The sequence below is a fragment of the Microcebus murinus genome, chromosome 5, assembly GCF_040939455.1.
Source record: "Microcebus murinus isolate Inina chromosome 5, M.murinus_Inina_mat1.0, whole genome shotgun sequence".
NCBI lineage: Eukaryota > Metazoa > Chordata > Mammalia > Primates > Cheirogaleidae > Microcebus > Microcebus murinus.
The window spans coordinates 98,466,423-98,490,855 of record NC_134108.1 but is presented as its reverse complement, the minus strand read 5'-3'; the positions used below and the strand labels follow the sequence as shown (position 1 = coordinate 98,490,855).

General features: G+C 37.2%; 1 protein-coding gene across 1 annotated transcript; it reads left to right on the top strand.

Annotated features, from left to right (window-relative positions):
• The first annotated feature begins 16 nt into the window (after positions 1–16).
• SLC25A27 (solute carrier family 25 member 27) lies at positions 17–24,178 on the top strand. The gene is made up of 9 exons (XM_020287107.2): positions 17–389; positions 2,938–3,129; positions 4,846–4,930; positions 7,789–7,911; positions 10,558–10,670; positions 15,102–15,186; positions 16,836–16,928; positions 17,522–17,624; positions 22,660–24,178. The coding sequence occupies exons 1-9, from the start codon at positions 284–286 to the stop codon at positions 22,729–22,731; spliced, it is 972 nt and encodes a 323-aa protein (XP_020142696.2). The 5' UTR covers positions 17–283; the 3' UTR covers positions 22,732–24,178.
• Positions 24,179–24,433: the final 255 nt, after the last annotated feature.

Sequence of the window (24,433 nt, the reverse complement as noted above, 5' to 3'; positions counted from 1 at the left end):
CAATCAGAGACGTCGCTGAGCCCGGCGGACTACATTTCCCAGAAGCCCCAGCGCGGGTTCTGCTTTGTTTTCCTGCTCTGGGGCGGGTTTCAGGGGGTCGCTGGACCACTACAGCCTGAGGCTGCCAGGGAGGCTGTGGGTTTCCCGGGCCGGGCCGAACGGGGAAATGGTTCCCGCCCGGCCACTCGCGGGTTGAACAGGGGCCGCCCCGGCAGGGTGGCGGCCGGCTGCGGCGCGGTGCACCGGCGCGGAGGGGTGCGTCGTCGTCCTGTCCTGCTGCTGAATGTCCGTCCCGGAGGATGAGGAGAGGCTTTTGCCGCTCGCCCAGAGATGGCCCCGAGCGAGCAAGTTCCTACTGTCCGGCTGCGCGGCCACCGTGGCCGAGCTAGGTACCCGGCTGCCCACGCCCGGGCCTCCCGGGCAAGTCGCCGTGGCGCCGCGCTGGGGGAGGGACGCGCGGGCGGCTCCGGTTCCAGGCGGTGCGCATCCCGGCAGGTTGCGCCCTCCTCTTCCTCGCCTGCCTGGCGGATGCTGCAGGGTTGGGGAAGGCCAGTTCTGAGAGGAGAAGGGATTGGAGGTCTCTGAGGTGTCTTCCTCGGGGACGTGCTATTGTTCTTGACTTACGTGTACTTTAGAAGCTTCGTGAGCTGTCGCTCCTCTATGGGGGATCATTTTCCCTTTCGTGAGGATGACCTTTTTAAAAACACAGTCCAATTTTCATCCTTGCTGAATCTCTGTAATTCATATTATTACACGACCCCAGTGTGTCGTTTGTCTTTCGGGTCTAAGTTGTGGACCTGCCTGGTAGGACCGACCTGTCACTGATTGAGCAGTCTATTCAAACATCCGCCCTTTACTCTCGACCTCTTTGAGCTTAACTCATCTATACTGGGTTTACCTTGTAGGATTCTGAGACATAAATACCATGTAAGTGCTAAATTGAAGGCAGGGCACCCATTATTATAATTACTACAATACCAGGGACTGTGGATTTATAGTTGAAAAGACCCAGTTCTGACCTTCTTACAGGCTGATGGGGAGATACTCAGAGAAAGAAAATTACAATGTGATCCTTAGTGTAATGAAGATATTATTAGGTGTCATAGCGTATAGAAGAAGAACAGTTACATCTGCTTAAACGAGTCAGAGAAAACTTTCAGATGCCACCTGGAGTGTAATCATGATGCCCTTGAATGAGCAAGTGGTGTTTATTGCAAGAGTTTTGTGAGTAGAGTGCCTGTCTGTTCCCTGTGAAGCCTTAACTGTGCATTTAAGATTGCCCATAAATTTTCTTGCCTGTTTAAAACAAAGAATAAAAAAAAAAACGGAACAGTTCTGAGACCTTATCATTTGTAAATGTACATTTGTAAATGTTAGTCGATCCTATTCTAAATGAGTTTATTTTGTATCTCTAGCACAGCAAGCACATGATCTTTTTTTTTTTCTACTCTTTCATTTTTGTCCTTTGGCCCGTCTATTTTTCTCTCTCTTTTCAAAGCTGATAGAGAATTTTTATTTTTCATTGTTTTTACTGAAATAAAATCCGTCAACTTTTTAAAAAAAAAAAACTCTAAAAGTAAATTGCTGAATGATTACATATATTTCCTTTTTTTTTTTTTTTTTTTTTTTGATGTGTGTGACTCAATGGCTTCTTTACAGGAATATTCCTCCTGTTAAAAATTCATGGAAATAATTGTGTAGGGGATATGGATGGGAGGCAGGAGAATCAAAATATGGATGGTTTTGAGTACAAATCAATTTAGGAAGCTGAAACATTATTTAAGTACTTGTAAGAAAACAAAACTTATTTTGAGAAACATAGTCTGGGCTAATATAGAGGCTCCTATTTCTTAAGACTTTTCAGGTTTCATATGTCAATAAAACATTGCTTGAAGTTTCTATATGCAGCCTACTTCTGTTTTAGGGAAACTGTCAGCAAGATACTAACTTTTCCAAAGATCACTGTAGTAAGATTTAATATTCTCTTCCCTCCTGCCATCAACTCCGTTTTCTCTTGGAAAAGCCATACTAGGGTTTAAATCAGGTGGTTGTCATAGAAAAGTCCTATGTAATGTCAATTAATGTTCATGAACTTGTCTAAATGTTATTATTTCAATCATTTGGGACATTTTATATTATAAATTTATGAGCTTGAACTTCCATATATGGGCCAATTAGCTTAATTCTGCTTTAACATAAAAGGTCTATCTCTAATTCAAATTTTAAACAAAACAATTTTTTTTTACAAATATATTTGGTACTTATAAGGAGGCCATAAGTAGGGCATGCATATAACTTATCAGTGGTGGAAAATAATATGCCTTAATTGAAAGAGTACTGTGTGCAACCCTTGTATATAAAAGATGACATTGTAAACTCCATTACATCTTCTGTATCTCACATATCAAGTGAGTGATTCATGTGCATGTGAACGTCACCCATGAAATTGGAATTCAGCTTCATCTAGCATATATTGTGGTACATAAGAATATATAGTATTCTAAAGTTCAATCAGATCTTAAACAATCATGGCTATAGTCAAGGGGATGCCAGAGGATATGGATACTTTATTTTCCATTGGAAAGTGAAAAGGACTAAAGTATATTTTAAACTGAAATTTCTGAATAAAAAGAACCCTTGAATAAAAAGGCATGTCACTTTTTGGTGATCTGGGCTGCTCTTGTGCAGTGATTCTTAAATTTGGGAGTGAGTGAGAATCAGCTAATTCTAAACCCTCATCAATTTATTGGATTAGAATCCCCAGGCATGGGGCTAGGAAATCTGTAATTAAAAAAAAATCATCTCCCTAGCTGATTCTGACAAATTCTAAAATTTGAAAGCCACCAATCTGGGTAAAATATTGGTCCTGTGATTTTAGGATTTTTATTTGTTTCTCTGAATGTTGTGGGTTTTTCCCTTCGTTTGTTTTTGTGTTAGCTACCTTTCCCCTCGATCTCACAAAAACTCGACTCCAAATGCAAGGAGAAGCTGCTCTTGCTCGTTTGGGAGACAGTGCAAGAGAATCTGTCCCCTATAGGGGCATGGTACGCACAGCCCTAGGGATCATTCAAGAGGAAGGCTTTCTAAAGCTTTGGCAAGGAGTGACACCCGCCATTTACAGACACGTAGGTATTTATCTTGATTCTAGCTGGTAAGTTTGTTATGTGTTCTGTGTTTGTCTCCTCTGCTTTTCTGTTTTAACTGTGTCCAAAAAGCAGCTAGATATTTTCTCTACTGATATTATAAATGAGCATTATAGCCTCTGAAGAAGAGAAAGATTAACTACCAATTGTCCTAAATTTTTAGAAATGCATCCTGATGTATTTAGGGATAAACTTCATATCTGTAAAATACATTAAAATAGGCACAAAAAAAATGAAGCAAATATGGCAAAAATGTTAGCAATAGATAGGTCTCAATGGTAGATTAGAGGACATTATATATTATTTTCTCTACTTTTCAATATGTTTGAAATTTTCGCTAATAAAAAGTTTCACAAAAGTTTAAGAAGAAAAAACGAATAATATTTTTCTCTACTTTGGAAACTTTAGACACAGGATTAAAATTTTTCATGTTTTTTGAAAATTAAAATATATTTACTACAATGCCCAATCTTGTGAATCTCTGTCTCAAACATCTGAGACCAGACTACTGTGAGAGAGAGCAGGGATCACTGCCTAATCCCACTCTGGCAAGAGTGCAAAGGTAACATAGGTGTTTTTTGTCTTACTTCCCCAGCCTGCCTAACTTGCTATGTGGGTCTTTAGTCACTCTTAAAGGAAGATACTAGTAACTATGCCATGAGAAGACTTTTCTATTCTGTTTCCAAAGTGGCACTCACAACAATAAGAGTTGTTGAGTTTTTAGTTTGTGGGCAGGAGAACATAAACTTGGCTTCAAAAAGAGGTAGGAAAGCTGTGACATTTTCTCCCTTATATTCATAATGTTTCCTTAAGCATATAGTGACCCTTGATCAGAAAAGTGCCCAGTTCTAATACATACTGACGTAATATTTTTAAAGAGTAAGTTCCTCAGATGAGTAGAGTGCATCATCGAGAACTATCCAGAATTGTGCACAGAGACTGTTACTGTTTGTGCATGTTGTACATTTTTTTGAATATCTTAAATATTTCATCTACTGTCTTGAAATATTAAGAAAAGCTCTCTATATGAGTACTATGTGCTGATTTTGACGATTTTGTCATCCATTCTTTTTAAATATTTTCTCCTTTGCATCCCATAATTGTTTTGAGTTTTACTTCTTTTCATTTGTATTTTATTAACCACCTTATATTGTTTTATAGTTAAGATTCATGTTTAATACTTGACTGGAAAATATCACATTAATATAATAAATTCTCCAACAAAGTTATCTATGTTTATTCAATGAAAATGCCTGCTGTGCACCAAGGTATGTAGTAGGGCATTTGAAGTAATAAAAACAAAACAAAAACAAAACACACACAGAGCCTGCCTAGAGAAGTTCATGGTCTGATGGGCAAGAAAAACAAGTTAATTTCTAATCAATATGATAAGGAAAATGCCACAGAGCACTTTCTGAAAAACATATTCTTTGAGTTGAATCTGGAAAGACTAGAGGGAAGTAGGAAAGCAGAGAAGGGTGTATCCATTCTAGAAAGATCAGAAAGTATACGGGAAGGCCTGAGACTGAAAAGAGCATGCGCCACCTAGAAAAACATCAGGAAGCCCATGTGTCAGGATCACAGGGCTGGTGAGAGAAAGCCACAGCTAGAGATTGACTAGGCCAGGTCAGAATGTTCTCTTCTTTATTAAACATATAGCTCAATCTACCTTTTTAATGATTTTTTTTTTTTGTTTAACCAGTGTACTCTGGAGGTCGAATGGTCACTTATGAACATCTCCGAGAGGTTGTGTTTGGCAAAAGTGAAGATAAGCATTATCCTCTTTGGTAAGTCTTATTTTGAAAACAATATGTTATTGCACCAAAGGCTTTAATGTTTATCCATTAGATTTATGTAAGATTATATATTTGTACCAAAATTGCCTTAAGTTACAGGCTTAAAATAATAAATAATAACAATATAAGCCCTAAATAATTGATCATTTACTGCACATTGTATACAGACATATGTGTATATACGTGTATAAACAGAGATGGGCTCAAATTTTTGCTCTACTACTGTGTAACCTGGCAAAACTACTTTACCTTTTTATCTTTAGTTTTATCTGCATAGAGGCAATCCCTATCATCAGCTGTTTGTTTTTGTGGGATTAGATGAGATGATGAACGTAAGTGCATATTACTTATAATATTTATAACAGAAACAGAAAAATATGTTACTATAAATAATATACATAGAGTTCCTTTAAATAAGTAAAAAATAAAGAGAACACAAAATAAGGAGAAAAATAAGTAAAGGATATCAATAGGCCATTCACAAGAGAAGAAATATGAATGTTCATTAACCACGTAAAAATGTTCAACCTCACCAGTAATCAGTGGAATTAGCTGAAACTAACTTTAAACTGTTAGTGGAAAGGTATGTTACTATAGTCTTTTTGTAGCATAAATTACCTATTAAAAATTTTAAAAGTATAATCCTTTGACTCAGCTCCTTCTTTGAGATTATAATCATTCAGAAATACTTGTACCTATGCATAAAGGCACACACACACATAAACAAATATAATGACTGTAGTAGCAGTATTGACAGTAGCAAATCTAAAAAAAAATAAATAACTATCAATTTGGAAGTAGTTGAGTAAGTTATATTTATACAAGGAAGCACAACACAGCTATTGAAAGAATAAGCTAGATTTTATATGACTAACATAGAATGATGCCTCATATCTTTTCTGGGGTTAAAAAAAAATCCAAATCACAACTATAAGAATAGGGCAGTAAGTAGAATTTCACTTTCCAGGCAAAATCTCTTGATCCTGTTTTTGAAAAATTATAATGTACTAAGATATACTAATTGCTTTCTCAGAGGTAATGATGGAATAGAATATTAATAGTCCTTGCATTTTAGAAGATAATAGAAGGGAAAAGCCAGGAAAAAAGCCCTTTTTCTAAAAATTTCCCTTCCCTTTTTCTAAAAATTTCCCTTCTGGAAAAAAAGTAAAGAGTTCAAAGGAAATATTACACTATGAAATATACTCTCAGGGTGGGTTGGTTCGATGTCTTTTTGTTGTTTTGATGTCTTTTGGGGTTGTTCGATGTCTTTTTGACCCAGTGAGAAGCATTCAATCAGTCGATAAGTATTTATCAGATGATTAGATTATGGTGTGCCAGTTTTATATTTAATACTGAGCTTATAGTAATGAAAAAGACATAGTCCTGCAATCAACTTACAGAAACAGAGACAGATGAATAAACAATTAGAAACATGTAAAAAAAACACAGAGGAGAGAGTGGTTATGAGATTTTCAAAGAGGGAAAAAATTCATAATGTACTATGTTTGTCATTGTGTGGAGTAACAGGCATTCTCATAGGTTGGTGGAAGTGCAAGTTGTTCCAAGTCCTATAAAGGGCAATTTGGCAGGATTTAGCACGTGTTATGTAAATATTCAGATTTCTTAGTTTAAAGTTATGCTAGTTGAATAAATTATGGTATATCCATAAAATGAAATGCTATGAAAAATATTAAAATGAATGAGACAGCTCTACATGATCTGACAGGGGTAACCTTTAAGATATACTGTTAGGAAAACAAAGTGAAGAACACTCTACAACTTGACATTCTACATCTGTGCATTTAAAAAGGAATACTTACATAGATACGCTTGTGTTGCACAAACTATCAATCATAACTTAGTGCCTAATACTGTGGGCTCTGCCCTCAGACTATCTGGATTTACATCTTGGCTGTAACAATCACTGGTTGTGTCATTTGGCCTGTCATTTAACAGCTCTGTGCCTTGGTTTCCTCATCTGTAAAGAGGGAATGACAGTACTAATGTCACAGGGTTGATAGGAGAATTAAACGATATTTTTAAAATGCTCAGAACAGTGCCTGACATATAATGAGCATCCAGTGAATCCGTTGTTATTACCTCTGGGAAGGCATAGAAGAAACTAGTAATTGTCATTGCTTAGTAGAGGGACGCTAGGTGTAGGGCCCAGAAGGACCCTTTTTTCTGTTGAAGTGATACCCATTTGTATCTCTTCAAATTACTTTGTCGTAAAGGCAAAGGAAATACCTCTTTTCCCTAAGAGACTATTACAATAATCTGCTTAAAGGTGATTGGAGGTCTTTCTGAGACAAGACCCACAGGAATGGAGAGAAGCAGATGGATTCAAAGCATGTTGAAGCCTAGTCTTGCTCACCATTAGCTTTGAGAGGGCAAGGAATGGAAAGAATTTCTTCAATGAGAGAAAAATTTTCAAGCCCCCTCCGCTGGGAAGACTACTAAAGTAGTAGTTTTTAAAATCTGACTTCTCAGCCTTTGTCTGTTAGGCTGATTACATCTATGCTGTTTTTTATTCCCCTGTGGTCAAAATTAAACTGCAATTAAGTTGTCAGTTCAGATGTTTATATCTTTGAAGAAACTGCCCTTTCCTTTGAATTTCAGGCCATCTAAGGCCCATAACTCCAGACTTTTATCTCCTTGTGGTCCACTAACCCTTCCATTAATAAACAGCCAAATTTCTACTTTCCTCTGTGACTTACTTGGGTCTATCCTTTCCTTCACTTTGTCTTAAGTCTCTTACCTAGGGCCTGTACCAGCTTGGTATTGGTTCACTATAAAATTTATTAAACTAATAGCAACTTTTAAAAAAAAGCATTTTCTTTTACAATTAGGAAATCAGTCATTGGAGGGATGATGGCTGGTGTTATTGGCCAATTTTTAGCCAACCCAACTGACCTAGTGAAGGTTCAGATGCAAATGGAAGGAAAAAGGAAACTTGAAGGAAAACCACTGCGGTAAGTTCTCCAATTAACTGACAGTTTTCCTTCTCTGTTTGCCACCATCATATTTTGAACATTTACCTGATAGATTTATCATATAATATTTAGTAAAGACATTTATTCTGACTCTTTTAACTTTGGAGTTATATTCATTAGGAGGAGAACTAAGCTGGATCTCTTTTTTTCTTCTTTTTTTTTTTTTTTTTTGAGACAGAATCTTACTGTATTGCCTGGGCTAGAGTGCCGTGGCATCAGCATAGCTCACAGCAACCTCAAACTCCTGATCTCAAGCAATCCTCCTGCCTCAGCCTCCCAAGTAGCTGTGACTACAGACGTGTGCCACCATGCCCGGCTAATTTTTTCTATATTTTTTTAGTTGTCCAGCTAATTTCTTTCTATTTTTAGTAGAGACGGGGTCTTGCTCTTGCTCAGGCCAGTCTTGAACTCCTGAGCTTAAACAATCCTCCCGCCTCAGCCTCCCAGAGTGCTAGGATTACAGGTGTGAGCCACCGTGCCCAGCCTGGATCTTTTCTTTGCATGATGAAGTGTACACGTTTTCTACCAGACAAATTATATGTGCCAATAGTTCTTTTCTGCTGTTCCCAGTTAAGGCAGCTAGACTTGTCCCCTACTGTAGGTTAATGTAAAGAGTTGGATCATTAAAATTTTCCCTGTTGTGAATCCCAGGTTTGCTTTTGTGGCTTGGTGTTGTTGAAGTCACTTAACATTTCTGGTCTCTGTGTTTTCATGTTTAAAAGAGGCTTTCTCAAAAGGTTTTCATGACGGTTAACATGCCTGGCTCATCGATGCCAGAAACCTTGCTTTCTTTCCCTTTCTCCAGGAAAAAAGGAAAGTAGCAAAGTTAACCTTGCATATTTTTCCCACTTCCTTATTGAATCCCAATTTCTCCAAATCTTGAGGTCTTCATTTTCCCTCGTATGTGAGAGATTTTTTATTATGCCTTTGCAATACAAGATACTCCTGTTCCATTACTCTATATTATTGAAGTTTGCCTTTCCCGAAAGGACTTCATGTTCAACAATTTACTGAAATACTACTTTTGGCCCATTTCCAAGCAGAAAAATCTTGCAGATTGGTAAATCCTTCCTAGGAAAGAGGGAAAGTACAGGATCACTAGAGCTGGGTACAAAGAGATCTGAACACTCCTCTGAATGCTACAGGTGTGCAGAGGAGCCAGAAGCAAAGGGTTTGGGGCCATCTGGGAGTTTACCACTGACCACTGCTCTCCACTCCCCTCCTCCTCTAGCTAACTGAGTGGAAAATAAGGTTGGGCTGCTGCAGCCTGGGCTTCCCTTCATGCACAGCACTCTGACCTAACCAAGTAGTTTGCAGAATCCCAGGGCCCATTTTGTCATCTTTTAACATCCGTAGTAGCAGGGATAAGCGATGCTGCTTTGATTGGATAGAAGGAGAAAACAGGTTATTGGGATCCAGAAATATCCAACTTTTTAACTGATCACCCAGTGGTTTTTTCTTTTTTTCTTATTTTTGTTCCTAATATTAGAAATTTCTGGTTTGCCTATACTTAAAGTTATATTAAAGAACATAAACCTTGAGATCAGACTGCCTGGAATTCAAAGCCAGCCTTTACCATATTTTAGCTTTGTAATCATGGTCATGTTCCTTAACAATTATAAGCCTCAGTTTCCCCAAATATGAACTGAAAAAATAATATTATAGATATCTCATAGAGTTTTCAGGATTGAAATATATCTTCTATATATGAAATGTCTGGCACTTAATAAGTGCTCAATAAATTTTAGCTATGGTGATCATCATTCATGATTATAACTTCCCATGTAGCATAACAGCAGTTATGCATATGCAATTAATTTGTCATATTATCTTTCTGGTGAGATTCAGAGAGTGTAATGCCTGAGTAAAAGCCTAGTTAGTGAGTGGTAAAGGTAGCATTTGAGTCCAGGTTTTTCTGACTATATACAGCCAGATTTTTATGCTAGAGGTTTCCATAGTAGGTTCATGCTTTAGGACCATTCTTCATCTGTCTACAGAAAAATAAGCAAAATAAGGATAGTGAGGTAAATTTTCATAAAGCTAAAATTATTTAATTTTAAGAACTCATAAGATTGTCCTTCATACTATTTAGTCTAAAAATATCATTTCATTTATGAGATTATGTGAGAGTCAGTGGTTTTATAATGTTGTTATTTGGTAAAATTAAAAAATTTGCAGGTCCCCCTGTATCACTGGTAGAATTAATCCAGGTAACTAATCCTGATAACTGATAATTAATCCTGATAACTCCTGATAATTAATCCTGATAACTCCTTTGAGTTATCAGACTACTGTTTGCTCCTCTAATTAATATGGGCATTGATGATATAAAATACCAAGAAACATTTTAATCTGTTTAATAATCTGGAAAGATAAGAATAGGATGATAATTTATAAAAATTTTCATTAAAAATGTTTAAATCAAATGTTGCCTCTTTTCTAAAGGATTATTAAATTTATCTGGAGATTAGACTTACATGGATTGCTATAATTTCTAATAATTCTGGATAAATAAGATGTTATTTTACTCGAAATTATAACAGTTATAGGTGACATTATCCGATTAATTTCATTCTGTACACAGGAATACATAGAGTTTTCATGTTTTATTGTTATTTTCCTTAGATTTCGTGGCGTGCATCATGCATTTGCAAAAATCTTGGCTGAAGGAGGAATACGTGGGCTTTGGGCAGGCTGGGTGCCCAATATACAAAGAGCAGCTCTGGTGAATATGGGAGGTAATGGAAACTTTATTCAATTAATAATTATTATTAATTATAATTATAAGCCCTTAATGTCAGGGAAATGACATTTTAATTTTATTATTTTTAATGATGTATATTGGTGACAGGCTGCATAAATGTTGTAATATTATAATTGAATATTTTCTTTAGAACATTTTCACTTTATTCTACTTTTACGTGTAAAAAGGGTTTCATAAGACAGGCAAATTGTGGTAATAAGGAGACAAGGCCCAACTGTTTCTAAGGTCTCTTCTGTAGTCCAGACCTGCCTTTAAATTTAAAACTGATATATGTAACTGTCTGATAATCATTATGTCCTTACTCCTATTCCTGAATAATCCATCTTGTACAGCCTAGCACCCTGGGCTAGAAACTTGAGTGTTCCCTTAACTCATACCTACTCCTCACTTCCCATATTCACTTACCAATTTCTTCTGTCTTCTAAATACTTCTTTTTTTTTCAGCATATTATGGGGGTACAAATGTTAAGGTTATGTATATTGCCCATGTCCCCCCTCCCCTCGAGTCAGAGCTTCAAGCGTGACCATCCCCCAAAAGGTGCATATCTCACTCATTATGTTTGTATGTACCTATCCCCACCTCTCCCCTCCCACCTGCCTGACACTCGATAAATGTTATTCCTATATGTCCACTTAGGTGTTGATCCATTAATACCAATTTGCTGATGAGTACATGTGGTGCTTATTTTTACCTTCTTGAGATACTTCACTTAGTAGAATGGGTTCCAGCTGTATCCAGGAAAATACAAGAGGTGCTATATCACCATTATTTCTTAAAGCTGAATAGTACTCCATGGTATACATATACCACATTTTATTAATCCATTCATGTTTTGATGGGCACTTGGGTTGTTTCCACAACTTGCAATTGTGAATTGTGTTGCTATAAACATTCAAGTGCAGGTGTCTTTTTTGTAGAGTGTCATTTGATCTTTTGGGTAGATGCCCAGTAATGGGATTGCTGGATCAAATGGTAGATTCACTTGTATCGCTTTAAGTTATCTCCATATTGCTTTCCACAGAGGTTGAACTAGTTTCCAGTCCCACCAGCAGTGTAGGAGTGTTCCTATCTCTCCGCATCCATGCCAACATTTATTGTTTGGGGACTTTTTGATAAAGGCCATTCTCACTGGAGATAAGTGAATATCTCATTGTGGTTTTGATTTGCATTTCCCTGATAATTAGAAATGTTGAGCATTTTTTCATGTTTGTTAGCCATTATTTTGTCTTCTTTTGAAAAATTTCTGTTCATGTCCTTTGCCCACTTTTTGATAGGGTTATTTGATTTTTCCTTGCTGATTTTCCTGAGTTCTAAATAAATTCTAGTTATCAGCCCTTTATCGAATGTGTAGCTTGTGAAAATTTTCTGCCATCCTGTGGGTTGTCTGTTTGCTCTCTTGACAGTTTCTTTGGCTGTGCAGAAGCTTTTTAATTTGATCAGGTCCCATTTATTTATTTGTGTTGCTGCTGTGATTGCCTTTGGGGTCTTCTTCATAAATTCTTTGCCTAGTGTCATCTTTCTTCTTCTACGTAGTTTTCTTAGTAGATCTTTAAATACTCAGCTAAAGTGTCTTCTTCACATGGCATTCTCAAGGGTTCCAGAAACATATTAAATATCTAAGGAAGTAAATCTGTTTTCTATTTTGCTATTTTAGTCCATCTAAGCCTACTGCATCATAGTGGTGGATATTTTGATCTTCAGGAAATCTTTTGGATTATAGTTTCTCAATTTGTCGTTTCAAAATCTATTGCAGCTGGATTTCTCATCTAACTTCTAGCTGTTTACTCATAATCTTCATCTGGATATCTCAAGTATATCGCTTTAAATGTGTCCAAACCAAACTCCTCTATCAAACCACTTCCTTATCCATTATTCATAATCTCAAAATACATCACTTTTCTTTCAGTTGTACAAGCCAGAAGCCTAGGCATGATTTTTGACTCTTTCCTTTAACTTGCTCTTTATATCCAATCAGTCACCGAGTCTAGTCAGTTCTATTTTTCAGATATATCACAAATTCACACACTTCTCTCCATCCCTGGAGGTACTCCTTTGTCCAGGTATTATGCATCTCTTTCTGTTGGACCACTACAGAAGCCTCCTAACTTCAATCTGTCCATATTTACCATGTCTTTGAAACTGGTTTTTACAAGGTCACCATTGGCTATCATCTTATTTAAAATATTTTAAAACTGTGAGTTTTCATCTTTACCATCTGCATAAATAACAGGTCTGTTCTTTAACACATTGACAGCCACACTAGAAAAAACATTTTTTCTGGGAGCCACAGTGTTTTATTACAAAAATAGAATAAAGACTTCAAAACAATATGATTCTTTCTAATTTAATGAAAAATTTATGTGTTTTTTCAATAAAAAAGTAATATAAAAACTTGAAAATTAGTAATGTAAAAAAGTAGGCCGGGTGCTGTGGCTCACGCCTGTAATCCTAGCTCTTGGGAGGCCGAGGCGGGCGGATTGCTCAAGGTCAGGAGTTCAAAACCAGCCTGAGCAAGAGCGAGACCCCGTCTCTACTATAAAAATAGAAAGAAATTAATTGGCCAACTGATATATATATAAAAAATTAGCCGGGCATGGTGGCACATGCCTGTAGTCCCAGCTACTCGGGAGGCTGAGGCAGGAGGATCGCTTGAGCCCAGGAGTTTGAGGTTGCTGTGAGCTAGGCTGACGCCACGGCACTCACTCTAGCCTGGACAACAAAGCGGAGACTCTGTCTCAAAAAAAAATAAAAAAATAAAAAAAAAAAAGTAATGTGAAAATAGTTCATAAGGGTAAAATGTTATTCTTGGCTTGTCAGGCCCAAGTATAAGGTAAAGGTAAACAAATAGAAAAATTAAATTTATTGACTTCTGTTCATTTAATCCAATTTAATATTTAGAATTAAATTGTCAATTATAACAAGAAGAACATCAACAAATATAATTTTCATGAACCAACTGCAGGGTTTTGCCTAGGGGGCCACCCATCACAAACATGTGTGCTACAGCATGGCATCATGAGTTGCCTGTGCACCACGCGGCTCCCAAGGTAAAGAGACATGTGAGTTATATATGCTTCATGAGGCACTGGGCTCAAAACTAATGTGAGTTAAATATAACTCACATGGCAGTTAATGTGTTAAATTATTTACACTCAAAGCCTTGTAGAAAGACATCTTTGATGTCTTTCTCTTACTCCGCATTCAATCTTCTGGCTAATCCTGTTGCTTCTACCTTTAGAAGTTATCCAGAATCCTACCAGGGCTCCACATTCCCTTATCTAAACCACCATCATCTCTTAGCAGGATTACTGCAATAGTCTCATATCTAATCTGCTTTGTCTCTTTACAATCTACTCTAAACAAAACAGCCAAAACAGAACTATTTGACCTATTAAATAGTCCCCGGGGTAGTCATTCCTCTGCTCAAAACCCTCCTCTGGTTTCTGATGCTCTCTATCGTCTGGACTCTGCTACTTCTTTCATTCTCTGTTTCTGCTAGACCAGTTTTCTGGCTGTTCCTCTCCTCTCCCAAACTGCCTCTTGCCTCAGGACTAGAACACATAGTGTTCTTTTGCCTGAGACACTTTCTCTTTGATACTATGCAGAGGTTATTTTCTCATGCTTCCTTTTAGTCTCTGCCCAAGTGTTACCTTATTGAGAGGCCTTCCCTGATCATCCTGCTTAAAATTCATATACACTGCTCCTCCCTGCCCTCTGGTAATCCCTCTCCCCTTTCCTTGCCTTATTTGTCTTCAGAGCATTTACTTTAAGAACAAGTACTATCTGAAGTGCCATCTAGTTTGCTTTGTTTATTGTCTCATCTCCCAACAGAGAGCAGGAACTTTTTTGTTCATTTTGTCCCAGTTCCTGGAATGCATGCACCCACATATTTGGTGAATGATCAAATGCATCTATCCATTCTTGGCTCGATGCAATTTACTTCCCCATACTTTAGTGTGGGTAGCCCTTATGGAGCTCCAGCATTGTGATGTCCAACCCACCCCCCCTCCCCCATTTAAAATCCTCCCATAGCTCTTTATTGTCATTATAAAAAAGTAGAAAAGGGTTAATGTGGCATAATGGTCAGTACTTTTTGTTTGTAAATGACAGGATCTCAACTCAACCTAACTTTGGCTGAAAAAAGGAATTTATCAGCTCAAATAATGAAAGGCCCAGGGGTTGAGCAGACTTTAGACATAGCTGGATGCAGGTGTTCAGATGATACAGTGTCTCTTCCTCTTTTCCTCTCTCTCCATCTGTAGCTCTGCTTTCCTCCGCTTGAGAATTAAGAGTGGTATCTTCCATCCTGGTACACATTCCTGCCCCAAGCCTAGCATATTTTTGACACAAAAGACATTTACTGTTGAACGAATGAATGTTTAAACCTTCGTTTTCCATTGCCAGATTTAACCACGTATGATACAGTGAAACACTACTTGGTATTGAATACACCACTTGAGGACAATATCATGACTCATGGTTTATCAAGGTAAGTGATTGTTTTAGTTTGACTTTTTCTGTTTTTGTGTTTTTTTTCTATATTACCTTCTCTTCCATATTTGGTGTAAATTCTAACATTTAGGTTCTTTTAATTAGGAATCTAGTGGTATCACCCTTAGGGAAGGGTTATAGTACATTTATGAAGGGTGATTTTCTTAAAGTTTGTTACAGTAAAAATGGATATGAGACACAAGAAGTTACAGGATATATGAGAATAAACCTCCCAAAATATTTGCACCTTGATGGGGCCATCCCAGGAACAGGTTCTGATGATTGACTCTCCAATTCAACAGATATGCTTGAGCACCTTTAATGTTAAAGGCACTGTGCAGGGCCCTGCAGTGGGTACAACTCCTGCCCATGGAGCTTTCTAAGTATTAAAACACTGTGCAGTAAATGCTAAAAGAAAGCGGCTAGTGACTGTAGGGTTCAGAGGAGGGAAAAAAAAATAACCACTTGGCAGGACCCACAAAAGGAGTAGAATTAGATAAGAGTTTTGAAGAGCTGTGGCTCTTCACAGAGACAAGAAGAAGGGCATTCCAGGAAGGGACAATACCTTAATATCTTTGTAACACAATTTAAAATTATCCATTAGAATGAGTAATGTTATAAATGTCTGTCATCCTTGACGTTATAGTGATTTCATTTAGCTTCTGATCTTGTTTTTAAATTCTAGAACCCACTTGTGCTCTTTAGACAATCTCAAAAGTATGTTAATAATGTCAAATCAGTGATATTTGGAGATGTTTAAGCACCCCAAGAATATTCCTGACTCAGGGCTTTTGCACGTGCTATTCCATCTGCTTCTAATACCCTTCCTTCGGGTCGTCACATAGACATATTCTTTTCACCACTCAATTCTGCTGTCAACCCAAGAGCCTTTCCCTGACTGCCTATTACCCAGTTACTCACTATCACGTTCCCCATTTGATTCATAGCCGTTATCAGCATCTGAAATTATTTACTTCTCCTCCGCCTCTCTCCAAGTAGAGTGTAAGCTCCTCTAGGGCAAGATCTTACCTCTCTTGTTCACTCCCTGAAAGAATGCCTGGCACCAGCATGTGCTCAATGCATGTTTTTTGACTGACATTCTTTTTGTTTTTATTTTCTTCTACCTCTTTAAGGAATTAATTTAGCATTAATTTTAAGCTAAAAGAGCATTTTTATGAAGAATATAAAGAATATTATAATAATATATTTGGTATTCTATTCTTTCTAAATATCAAATTCTCTTTTTTTTTTTTTTTGAGACAGAGTATCGCTTTGTTGCCCAGGCTAGAGTGAGTGCCGTGGTGTCAGCCTCGCTCACAGCAACCTCAGACTCCTGGGCTCAAGGGATCCTCCTGCCTCAGCCTCCCGAGTAGCTGGGACTACAGGCATGCGCCACCATGCCCGGCTAATTTTTTCTATATATATATATATTAGTTGGCCAATTAGTTTCTTTCTTTTTATAGTAGAGACGGGGTCTTGCTCTTGCTCAGGCTGGTTTCGAACTCCCGACTTCGAGCAATCCGCCCGCCTCGGCCTCCTAGAGAGCTAGGATTACAGGCGTGAGCCACCGCGCCCGGCCTAAATTCTCTTTTTTAAAATAGAAACTACTGCATATTATCTTTCCATTTCATTTATTTGTATTCATAGTTTATGTTCCGGACTAGTAGCTTCTATCCTGGGAACGCCAGCCGATGTCATCAAAAGCCGAATAATGAATCAACCACGAGATAAACAAGGAAGGTAAATTGAAAGTCTTCAATAGTCATGTGCTTCGATGGCTATAATAATACTGTTCTTTAAAGATCCTTTCCTGTGTGTATTCTGGATATTTTTTGTGTTCAATGGGAAAATTGTTTTTATGCAAATTACCTGCTGTTTGTCCAATGAAAAAGTGCTATGCATTTGGGGAAATAAGCTAATTAACAGTTATATTAGTTAGACACGAGGTATTTTTTGTGACTTTATTGTTTTCAAAGAGTTTTTGAAAAGCATACTCTACCATGAATTTACAGAGCACTTTCTTCAGAAGCTTATGACTTACAGGTAACCTGGAGACTTTTATTTGGTATAAAATAGTATGTTCTTTCTGGAAGAAATCAGGTGGAGTGAATTCTAAGTATAAGACCAAGGATGGGATGAATCAGAATAGTCAGCCTTGAAAATATCTTTAAGCTCAAAAGAATTTAACCATATCTGTAGAACCACAAATATTAGTTGTTCTAAACTAGCAGAAAATATTTAACTTATAGTAAGTTTACTTAGACTATTTTGTTTTATTTATATATCTTTTTACACAGGAGAAATTTAACAAAATTGTCTTGTTTTCTTTGTAGGGGGCTTTTGTATAAATCCTCAACAGACTGCTTGATTCAGGCTGTTCAAGGTGAAGGATTCATGAGTCTATATAAAGGATTTTTACCGTCGTGGCTGAGAATGGTAAAGTTAGATTTTTTACTTCCTTTTTTTTTTTTCCCTTTCTTTGTACTTATTTTTAATCTGTAAGTATTTTCCCTTTTCTCTTCTGATTTACAGCATGGCCCCCAAATCAAGGTCCTTTCTCTCTTTTTTAAATTTTTTTTTTTTTCTTTAATCTCTTCTGAAAGTCATGTTGCCTTCCTTAATAGATTAAGGTAAAATAAATAAGTTACATTCATTAATGAATAGGTGGATATGTTTTCTGTGGTATAAAACCTTTGATAATCTATTTAGTTATATTTTAATATAGTAGTCTGGGAAAGGTATACAAATTTTACAGTAGAGACCTTTCCTATGAAAATTTTACTCTTTCAAACAAAATTTGTTACTTTGATGGCAAATGTTATATTACTCTTTAATACTTATTACCACAAAATTCTGCTTAGTTAGAAACTATTATGTCATTTTTATTTGGTTTAGGTGTTATTTTTTTTATTGACGTGAACTAAGATATAGAATTAGATGGGTTTAAGTAATATAGCAAATAAAGACAAAGACTCGTGTCTTTTCTAAGTTAGAAAACATTTGAAAGAATGTTGAGTTATGGGTTTAGAAATTCAAACAATCAAAAATTAACATAATATATTATATATTATAATGTTATATATAATGCCATATTTTTATATATACATATTTAATTGAGTACCTATGCCATGCAAAGCCCTATACTCAGGGCTTAGCTTTGAATAAGAAGCTGTAAGTGATGAGTGTCATGGGAAGAGTACATGGTGCTATAAAAATATACAGCAGATAAGTACAGCCTAGGCTGGGGGACACAAAAACTTTGCCGGAGAATGGATTTTAAATTGAGATTTGAAGAATAAGTAGAACTTAGCCAGGTGAAAAGAACAGGAAGAAGCGTTCTCTTTAAAGGGAAAGTTGGAGTGGACAGAAAGCACGATGAGTTCAGGGAACCGAAGGAAACCCAGCAGGACAAGGCACAGAGACCTGGTGGGGAGAGACAGACATCAGTGTGGGAAGTCCATGGGAGCCAGAAGAGTAGTGGCACCAGCCTACATCATCAGCATTTTTAGAGAAATCATTCTGGCTGCCATGTGTATTGGGAAAAGGCCAGGAATAGTGATAACTGAGAGATAATGGTGGCTTGAATGAGAGTATGATGTGGGGACAGATGCTAAAAAAAAATGTAGGTGGTAGAAAGGAAATGGAAATATGACTGATCTGATAGGGACGGGGGAATGTCCCTATCAGATAAGGAAAAGTCAGGCTTCATTCCCAGATTCCTACTGTGAGCAACTGATAATGATATAATTTGCTAAATAGGGATCATTGCAGGGAAGAAGATTTGGGGGTAAAATAAGTGGATATATGATATTTTGGATACCTATAAGGCATCTGAGCAGAGGTGTCCAGATGACTAACTTAATACATTGGTCTGGATCTTAGGAGAGAATACAGGAATGGAGATTTAGATTTGAGCACTGCCTGCATATAGATGGTAATTGAAGCTTTGGTAATAAATATCAGTAAGGGATAGTGGGTATTTATTTATTAACATGAAATTAATGGCCAAAGCCCTTGGCAATATCTGATACAAAAGTGTACCAGAGTTAAAAATTTTGTTTGATGGTCTTGATTATACCTTAAAATTATGTCAAAACTATGGCTATTTCTTACTGCAAAGGTAGATTTTGATTTGGCTTGCACGAACCAAGCACTATTATAGGTGCTGGTAACACTAAGGAATGAGAGCTTTTGCACTAGAGGGGCTTACAGTGAGATGTAGAAGTTAAACATGTAGATATTTAAAATTACAGAAATAATAAATAGTATTAAATCACTTGGTATATAGCCAAAACTACTAATCACTTTTATGGATTAACTCATTGAATTCTCCCAATAATCTATGTAGAAAGTTACTATCCTATCCCTCTTTTATAGAGGAGGAAACAAAAGCATCAAGAGTCTAAATAACTTGACCAGGATAGGGTGGTTATTATAATAACTAGTGGTTCAGGGTATCAAATTCAGGCAGCCTGATGCCAGAGAACCTAGCCTCACTAAGGGGGTTGTATTAGTGCTCTGCCAGTGATGTGAGCAGTACTCTCTGGGAAACAGATAGTAGAGTAAAAATGGCTGTAACTGTGTTTGGGAAGTCACAAAAGGCTTCACAGTACCGATATTTGATTGGTAGGCATGTGTCAAGAGAAATATGAGGGAGCAACATGAGCATAGGCATCATGTCATTGTAGGCCTGTTATGTTTGAAGAACTGCAGAAAATTCAGTGTGTCTGGAGAATAAGTCCTCAGAGAGGAGGTGGAAGGAGACAAGGCTAGAGGAGTACTTAAGGACCAGGTTGGGCAGGACCTTTTTGACCCAGCTGAGTATTAATAGTTCAGGTGTAACCCTGTAGTCAACAAGCACCTGTAATCACCTGTAATAAGTGTCCTCATCCTATAGTCAGCAAGCACCTGCTTAAGCACGAGAGCAATGTGCTAAGATTTGTTTGTCAGTGAGATTACTTTGGAAGCAGTATAGAACATACATCGAAAGCTAGATTATAAGAAAGTAAGTTTTAGCAGTGGTCTAGCCGTTAGATGATTGTAGAAATGGAGAGAAGAGAGATTTTAGGGAGATTTATAGTTAACTCCACAGGTTAGTAACTTATTATATGTGGAAGGCAAGGGAAAGCAAAAATAAAATAACACTTTTATGTTTCTAGTGTGGGAGGGTAGGAGAATGGGTGAGACTATCGCTGAGATACAAAATCAGGGTTGAGAGGATGAAAGGCATGGATATCCAAGTACAAAGGATGAGACTACTTAATCTGACCCATTCTCTTTATACATGAGACGCAGGAAGTATAATATAAATGACAAAAAAGAGTGCATAACACATGCAAGCTCTACATACATTAACTATTTTAAAAATTTTATAAGGACCTGGTAGAACAGGTAGTGTTATCCTCGTTTTTCAGATGAGGAAACCATGGCTCAAAGGGTAAGGAACTTGCTCAAGTTCACGTAGCTGGGATGTTGCAGAGCTGGGAATGGACTGCAGGTCTATTCCACTCAAAACCCCATGCTCCTCCGTAATACAGACTACTGAGTTGCTCAGGATCCTGCAGCTAGTCACAGAAGGTTTAAAAGAGACAGTTTGTAGTTAAGAGGTGTATTACCAGAGAAAGGCTGGCTGACCACCAAACGTGTTGTTTCCTTGTTGATTTGCCATAGTATGTGAGGCTGAGTTCAGAAATCTGACTCATCAGCACTTCCAAGTAAATCGGCCTTGGAAATACAGAACTCGCCTCAGCTGACTCCATTGAAACTGATGGTCAGGCCAGACGATCTGGCTTATTCGCATCTTACAACACATTTGGCGAGTGATCCAGATGCTCAAGTCCTCAGGCCAACAGTGTGTTTCCTCCTAAATTCAAGTTATTTGGGAACCCAAGTAATAATCAAAAAGTTACTTGCTAAACACAGAATCACAATAGGAAGAGCTTATTTGTAAGCCTAATAATGTTTAAGAACTTCAACCCAAGAGAGGTCTTAGGTGTTTAGCTCCACAGTAACAGGCATGGAGAGGGACTCTGCTTCGGCTTCTCCCCAGCCTTTATGGCAAAAGCCAGGTCAGAGGAATCAACATGGGTTCATGTGCACTTGAGTCGTTTACAGTGGTCACAATTATGGCAGTGAGAAAGTCCGCAAGTGATCTCGGTGCCCACGTGCACTCCTGTGTGGAGAATCAGTTAATTCCATTTATAAAACTACCCACGTTCTTTGGCTATATGATCACCCTCTCCTTATTCAAAACTAAACTCCATCCCAAGGTGGTATGGCCTTGCTTTGCTCAGTCCCTGATTAATATTTATTTCATTTGCTTATGGTTTTGTTGCTATAATATCATTAACATGAGGATAAAGACTGATTACCACAGCAATTAGTAATGATTACATACACCATTCTTAACTAAGGCCTCTTCCTCCTCGATGTGACTGCAGCTATATCCTTGGCTCACTTAATTTTAGTTGTCACAAGAGTATAGTTTATCTTTACATCTTTATATTCCTTATTTCAACTATATCTTCATTTAACTAGCCAAGAGATGTTCTCCTAAATCTACTATTTAGTAAATTCTCAGTCTACTAATATAATATGCTCAATATTTCCAAACACATATGACAAAAATATTGCTTTACAAACTAACCAAATACATTTTATATTCTAATTGCTTAAGCTTATTTCTCTACCCTAGTATGGTAGAGTCCTTCTCTGATCAGTATTGATCAGAACTGAACAGACAGGTGTTATTAGATCCAAGGCACCCTTCTCTGTTGCAGTGTTTACCCTGTGATATCCCTCTGTGTCTTTAGTGTTTATATGTTTAGTATTTATAAATTCTTCTAATCCTTATCCTTTTATAGTTCTTTTAGATACAGTTGCACCTTCGTTCAAGTTAAAGTCAAGCCTTTCTGAGCTGGAAGCTTATTTCTCTATTTATTGTGATTTTTTATATATAAGTGTGAGACATCAGTTGTTAGTTTAATCACCTAACTCTCAAAGGGTAATCTTTTGCCTTCCTCACTTTCAAGTACTTAAGTATCTTATTGACATGCTCCATATTATAAACTACATGTAGAGGAATCCAGCCTGGAATTCAGGCATCCCGAGTTTTAGCCCTTTAGCCATTAGTGGTTCATAAAAGAACCCTGGGAATGGAAAACAGAAGCCTGTGGTCTAGCTCTACAACATGCTAATGGGTATTTGACTGTTAAGCCTCAGTGTCCTTATCTAAAAAATAGGGATATTAATACCTTTCTATTGTAAATTGTTGTTTAGAGAAACCTGCCATAAATAAAACATGAAAATGCTTTGTAAATTATAAAATGCTTTACAAAGTGAAATGCAAAAATACTTATATTCAGCTTAAGTAGATACAAAATGACTTTGTCATTCAAGATATGTATGCATATATGTAGAATATTTTTAATTGCTTTGAAATATGCACTAACCTCTTTGGTTAATCTTTCAGACCCCTTGGTCACTGGTGTTCTGGCTTACTTATGAAAAAATCAGAGAGATGAGTGGAGTCAGTCCATTTTAAGCCCTTAAAGATACAGTGTTCAGTATTGTTGAAATACGGGCATCTGCAACACACCCCCCCTATTATTTCTACCTCTTTAGGAAGACACCTTACTCCACAGAGACTGTGATTTATAGGGGGGCAGCACTTTATTTTTCTCTGGAAACCCGAGTTCTCTTTGGCTCCTCTTTTTGTCCAAAAGTGATCTGGTCGGATCTCACAAGGCCACCCAATGAGACCCAGCACAGCACTTTCTAAAGAAGAATCGAACCCTGACCACTCTCACCTTGAGCGAGAAGGTTTGGCCTTTGAGATGCTATTCTGTGCTGAAGAGCCTGCCTAGAGGAGGAGTGCCAGGAGGGAGCCAGCATCTCAGATCTGAAGTAGACGATAGGAATGTGGAAGAATATATATGCTTAAGAAATACATTTAACCTATTATGTCAGTATCATAATTGAAGTTTGACAATTCATTGTTCTGTTGTTGTTAAAGTGTACATATTGTAAATTAAAGGGAGCTGAATAGAAATTCATGAGTCATGAATAAACATTTTGAGTTTCCCTAGAGTAGAAGGAAGTTGATGTCCCTTTTCTTGCCAAGGAGGGTGGGAAAAAAAAAAAAAAATCAAGTTGAGATGATGTTTGGATTTCAAGGAAAGAAGCTGATTTGTCAGTGCCCTCTCATTAAATCTGTGTTCATTGGTTAGTACTCCACTGCATATACTAATAACTTTCCCTGACAGCCACAGACTCTGAATCTTGATGAAAACAGAGAAGAGAATTTGCCTTGTAACATATCCTGTTACAACTCAGATATGTCACTGGCTCTCAAGAATCTTAATATATAAGAATTGTAACTTATTTGATTAAAATGCAGCTGTCTATGTCCTTTTATAAAGCACCTTTGTGGCCATCAGCCTTTCAGTGGTATTTTAAAAGCAAGGCTGATAGGAAGTTAGCCCACTCTGACATGCATCCTTTAATCTCCTTTCCATAAACACTAAGGGCTCTAGAGAGACAGATTCAGAAATCCCACTAAAACTGTCAGTAGCCTGAATCTTATTCAGTTTGACAAAGCTTCTTGCCTAAAAAGTGATTAAGTATGAACTGCCTGCAGTATACAGTTATGTCTCCAATCTTTGAATCAAATCCCTATTCTTACTTTAGAAAAGTAAGAGATTTCTTCAGATTCACCTACGTAGCACCTGCTCCCTCAACCTCAGACAGTGGACATTTCCAGATGGATGGCTGTGGTTATGGGTAAAAGCTGTAACTGTTAAAATAGGAAAACACAAAAGCTCAAGCCCAAGAAAGACCTTGGAGCTAACCAAATAATTTGTTCTGATGGACATGGATGAAGTTGGATAGAAAAAAGTTTACAGGTGCTTTGTGGTTGCACTAATGTATAAACACTGCCATTTTAAGAGGGGAACATATACTTTAAAATATACTTTAATGTGATGTATTAATGTGCAGTGGCTTATTTTTCTAGTTGCAGAATGTGAAGTTTAATCTCTTCAAATCTTTAAGTGTTCTACTTCTCCATTGCATTTGTCAATCTGTAAATGAGTTGTTAAATTTATTTAATATATTTTTATGTGCTTAAATTCCCAAGTGTTCTGCATTGAACCACTTTGGGGAAGTTATATCAATAGTATTTTTTTTATGTTTTGTAATTTTTAAAATTAAGTAAAGACTGGATCAAAATAATTATATGCAAACTG